This window comes from Triticum aestivum, unplaced genomic scaffold (assembly GCF_018294505.1).
Source record: "Triticum aestivum cultivar Chinese Spring unplaced genomic scaffold, IWGSC CS RefSeq v2.1 scaffold91118, whole genome shotgun sequence".
Taxonomy (NCBI): domain Eukaryota; kingdom Viridiplantae; phylum Streptophyta; class Magnoliopsida; order Poales; family Poaceae; genus Triticum; species Triticum aestivum.
Window position 1 is genome coordinate 1 of NW_025236029.1, and position 5,628 is coordinate 5,628.

Consider the following 5,628-nt stretch of genomic DNA (forward strand, 5'->3'; position numbering starts at 1 on the left):
TTTTTTTAATGAAAGGTAGATCACATTCTACCTTATATATTTCAAAAGGCCGAAGCCCAAATACCATAGGTCCCATACATGAGGCTCATATTTTGCACCGTGGTGCGAAGGCCATGAGTAGCCTAGATAAGAAGAAAAAAAAGGGGGGAAGGAAGGACATAGCAAAGCACGAGCTAGGCGAACTAAACTATGCCAACAGAGTTTGCGACTAAGACAAGATGGTTGTTTTATCTCCAGGTCGCCAAGCACGGTGGCTCCATAATGATAACAGTTGAGCAGCGTACATCCTCGTATAGAGCGGAGACCAGCGCTTGTGGTTGAAAACCCGGTCATTTCTGGCATGCCAAAGAGTGAAGAGACCAGCAACAACTAGAATATGCAGCTTGTGGGATGCATGCCAGCGTAGATGAGCTCGTTGAACAAAATCCAATAAATCCACGGAGTTATAAGCAGCGTCAAGCAGATCAAACCTCTCCCAGACAGCAGGGGCACAAATGCATCTCAAAGCTAGATGGCTGATGGACTCGATAGCTGGGCATATATCACAACAGGCATTCGTAGCAATAGAAGACCACTGCTTCTTTACCATATTGTCTCGGGTATTCAGATGGCCCCAGAAAGCCAACCAAAGGAAGATCCTGTATTTCAAGGGGATAACAGGATCCCAAACCCACTGCAGGAAGTTGCTGTTGACGCCCCTAAAGATAAGGAGGTGATAAAAAAGGCAGTACTCACTTCTTTTTGTAGAGAGATGAGAGACAGTGATCTTGACTGGTAGAGGAGGGCTGAACTCCTAGCAAAAAAGCTTGAAGAAGATGCAACTCCTGAGCTGCTGTTCGGGATAGATTTGGGTGTAGTTGGATATCCCAACAGTTGTCAGAGAACTATGAAGCAACACTGCACCAGATACTCTTAGCATAGGAGAAAAGAACTGGGAATTCATGGCATAAACGTCCAGCAGGCAACCATTTGTCCTTCCAGAAAGAAATAAGGTGTCCAGTACCCAGGGAGCAATGAGAGGCAGACATAACCAAGGGAATAAACTGTTTGAACCCCTTCCAAATTGGCGTATCCTTGTAATGGGCACCAGAGAACACCTGATTTTGACAATAGCGAGCCGCAAGCCACTGGAAGCAAGGAATATCAGACCGTTGCAAGACCTTAACAACAAACTTGCATAGCATAGCTTTGTTATGAGCAGAGAGATCTCTCACACTAGCCCACCGGACTTCTTTGGTAAAGTGACGTATTCCCATGCCACCAGACAGTGACCGCCTTTAGCATGATTCTTTCCTTGCCAAAAGAACGCCCGCAATAGGCTCTCCAGTTTAGCAATGGATTCCTTAGGCCATATGAAACATGTCATAAAGTAGCTTGGGATACTGGCGAGGACTGAATTGATCAGAGTTAGACGGCCACCGGAAGATAGAAGGGCAGCCAACCAACCAGACAGCCGCTTATCAACCCTATGGATTACTGGCAGAAGCATGCCATGTCTGATCTTGTGCAGAGAAAGAGGAAGGCCTAGGTACGTGCAGGGAAACGAAGAGACGGGGCAACCAAAGAGGGCAGCAATCTGGTTAGCATCTGTATTGTCCAAGCATATAGGGATCAAGGTGCTCTTGTGAAAATCAATTTGCAAGCCCGAGAAGTCAGAAAAAACTGTAAGGATTTGTTTGACGAGGTTGGCCTGCTGTATATTACTCTGAAAAAGTAACAGTGTGTCATCCACGTACTGCAAAACAAGAAACAACTGATCCGACCCGAGCGGATGAACCAGATTACTAGCCTCAAACTGGGCACAACATAACCTTCGCAACACATATGCAACCAGGATAAACAAGTATGGTGACGTGGAGTCACCCTGCCTCAGCCCTTTCTTAGCCATGAAAGGATCGCCAAGCTCACCATTAACCATAACTCTTGAACTGGCCATCGAAAGGAGCGTAGAAGGCCAACTGATCCATCTCTGAGGGAAACCCCAGGCTTCCATGATGGTATAGAGGCACTGCCAGCTGACCGTGTCAAAAGCTTTGCGGAAATCTAGCTTGAGTACTACCATGGGAAGATTCCTCTTATGGGCAGACTGAACCATGTCAGCAGCCATGGCAAAGTTTTCCACGATAGACCTCCCTTTGGCAAAACCAGACTGAAAGGAATGAATTAGATGTGGTATCTGACTCCGCAGTCTACGGGCAAGAACTTTGCTGGCCAGCTTTGGTACGCTCTGGACGATGGAGATAGGCCTAAAGTTCCGCAGCTCCAGCGGTGTGTCCTTTTTAGGCAGGAGCGAAATGAAAGCCGTGTCAATCCCAGTCAAGTCCACACAGTTATGATACAAATCTGAGAAGAAGAGCTCGAGATCGGGCCTGAGTGTGCTGTGAAACATTTTGAAGAACTCATTAGTGAACCCATCCGGGACGGGGCTTCGGTTATTTGGGGAATGGTTGATGGCAGCAACAATCCCAGACCATGTGAACTCTGCTTCAAGGCAGGAGAGGTCCAAAGTGGGGTACAGAGAGCTTAGCTGTACAGTTGGCAGAGAGAGCGGGCTGCCCAAGAAGTTCGGAGAAGTAGTTGGTGGCAAGCTGTAGTTTATGTGCATTGTCAAAGAACTCAACCCCTTCATGAACAATAACTTTGATCTTATTTCTCCTTGCATGACCGTTGGCTGCTGCATGGAAGAATTTGTTGCCCTCATCCCCGGAGACACACCACCGTAACTTGGCCCTCCTGCGCCACATTTCAGTTTGCCACAAAACAAGCTGTTCGGCTTTAGCAGAAGCAAATTGCCTGAGAACCTTTTCTAGAGAGGATAGCGGTCGCCGTTCCTCAACCATATTAAGGTACTCAACCACATGTTTGTTGTTATTAATAAGAAGCTCGAGGCTGGCCCTGTGTCTCTTCCAGTGTCTCAAGGCGGCACGGATGTGCCTCATTTTGAAATTGATAAGCGAGGCAGAGGACTGAAAGTGTCTAGTACCCCGAGACCGGCCCTCCAAGATGATCCTGCATGTGTCCTCCATATCTAGCCAGTGATTCTCCATACGTAACAAATTGCTTCGGTTAACCTCATGGCTGAACTATACCAAGATGTGTCCGCGTTCTGGGAACGGGGGTCCCGAGACTTGCCTGCCTGCGGCCCACGGCGGGGCTCTGCGAGCGGGCCCGTACGGCCCATCTTCACCAACAAGCTTTCAAGACCCTCGCGAGGGGCCAAGCCTCACGAGGCGGACGATGCAAGACCTCCTCGGGAGCGGCCTCACCAGGCTGGCTCGCGAGGGGCGGAGAGATCAAGGCAAGGCAAACCCTCGTGAGGTTCTCGTGACGTGAGCCATGACGATCGAGACCAGGCGGGCGCCAGGCAGGCGCCAGCGTGCGCAGTGTCCTTGTTTCCACTTTGGTGCTAAGGAGGCAAGCGCAGGCGAGGAGTTCCGAGGCATCAGGCAAAGGTTTCCCTATCGGTGCAACGAGACAAAGACCAGCAGGACGGCAAGACGGAGGTCACCGTGGAGCCCAAGACGGCGTCACCACCGGAGCCTTTGGCAGGCGAAGACCACTTTTGTCAGGATAAGCTGTACTAGCTGTCCCCTTTCAAATTGGCCGTTGTGGAATCCCTTCCCGCTCAATATTTGGGAAGAGGACCGGGGCCTCTATAAATAGGACTAGCCACCACCGTAGGAGGCAACTCATTCAGAGGCAGATCAATCGGATCTCGAGCAATCCTCACCCACACAAGTTCACCAAGCACAAGAACACCTCTCCTTAGGAGGCTGTTCTTCCTGTTGTACTGTTCATCCTCAGCCCAAGAGGCAATCCACCACCACACACTGGAGTAGGGTATTACACCACAACGGTGGCCCGAACCAGTATAAATCTTGTGTCCCTTGTGTTGCGAGTTCGTCGAGCTAGCCTAGAGATCGCGAAGCGTGTGAGGGCGTGATCTGTGAGGGAGAGATCTTCGTGCGCACCCAAGAGTTGGAACCTTAAGGGTTTTGCTAGAACCCGAAATCCGACATTTGGCGCGCCAGGTAGGGGTGCGCTGAAGCTTTCCTTCCGTCGCGCCACGCCCCGTTGCTTCGTCATCTCCATGGCGGACGCCCCGTACACTAATCTTCTTTAGTTGTGAAATGAAATGATGGTTTCTAGGGTGGAATACAGCTAACAAAATATACATCAAGATTTCAATCCCTACCATTTCAGAGCTTCAAGTTAGCATTTCCTACATGTTATTTTTATGGTATGTGTAGAAAAAATTGGAGACTGTTATCCAAGTGTCTTGCAACCAGAAAGGCAAGAAACCGGCATATGGCATTGGATAGGATGGACTGCTAGCAGCCTAGCACTAATATCTTGGTTGACTGGTTCTTATATAGATCATGGGAACTCGAATTTGTTAATTAGAATGTATCCAAATGTAGGCCTAAGTCTGGGTAGTGAATACAGCAAAGTGATGATATCGTTGCTCAAAATCTAAAAATTTATCCCTGTCGATATACTGTGCAGGGAAATACTGCAAAACCCGAAGGATTATCTGAGATCATTATGGCAGGAGCAATGGGTTTGAAGTTGCATGAAGATTGGGGAAGCACCCCAGCTGCGATAGATAACTGTTTATCTGTTGGAGAAGCTTTTGATATCCAAGTAAGCTGTCTTGTATTATCATCCTATCATGCCGGTATACCTGCATATTTTTTATTCTGGTGATGCTCATCGAAATTCTACAGGTTAATATCCACACGGATACCTTAAATGAAGCAGGTTGTGTGGAGCATACAATTGCAGCTTTTAAAGATAGGTCCATACACACATATCACAGGTATGGAGCATGCTGTATTCAGGTGTTACATTTTTTCTACGTTACTTGTATATGGGTTGTATGCGGAGAAAAGTTCTGATTTCTGTGATGCCATAGAAACTACCCTGTCAACTGTTGAGAAATCTGGTACTGTAAATGCCGGCCAAAATGAAGATGGAAAATGAGTCAACATTTTAAGGATTATAACTCACAGCCCCCCTTCCAAAATATTCTTGTCATGTCGTAGAATTCAAATTGTTGGTTATATCGGGCAATTTTTAATGGTGCTTGTGTTCTTATTGTCTTGTAAACAGCGAAGGTGCAGGTGGTGGTCATGCCCCAGACATCATTAAAGTATGTGGGGTGAAAAATGTGTTGCCTTCTTCAACAAACCCAACCCGGCCTTTTACTTCTAACACTGTTGATGAGCACCTTGATATGCTGGTAAACAATTGTCTCATGCTGATGCTATGAATATTACTTGAGAATTTGGTCGTCATATATTGTGGTTCTCCTGTAGATGGTTTGCCACCACCTTGATAAAAACATCCCGGAAGATGTAGCATTTGCTGAGTCAAGAATTCGAGCAGAAACAATTGCGGCTGAGGACATCTTGCACGACATGGGGGCAATCAGTATCATATCATCTGATTCACAGGCTATGGGTCGCATTGGAGAGGTCTGTTACATACCCTTATCCTTTTTTTTCATTGTGATGAACAGTTTTCACATCTCATGTTACTTTGGTTGGTGGCAAGATTGGTTAGTTAGTTCTGATGACCTTCATAACTTGTATTCAAAGCCATGACTTGCATCCTCCACTTATGCTC

At 47.3% G+C, this 5,628-nt stretch overlaps 1 protein-coding gene across 1 annotated transcript; it reads left to right on the forward strand.

Annotated features, from left to right (window-relative positions):
- Positions 1–4,144: 4,144 nt before the first annotated feature.
- On the forward strand, positions 4,145–5,458 carry LOC123176384 (urease; the record flags this gene model as incomplete). Its single annotated transcript, XM_044590607.1, is given in 4 exon segments — positions 4,145–4,644; positions 4,728–4,819; positions 5,113–5,242; positions 5,319–5,458. Coding segments are annotated over 4 exon segments (461 nt in total), but the record flags the coding sequence as incomplete, so codon positions are not given.
- Between the last annotated feature and the right edge of the window lie 170 nt (positions 5,459–5,628).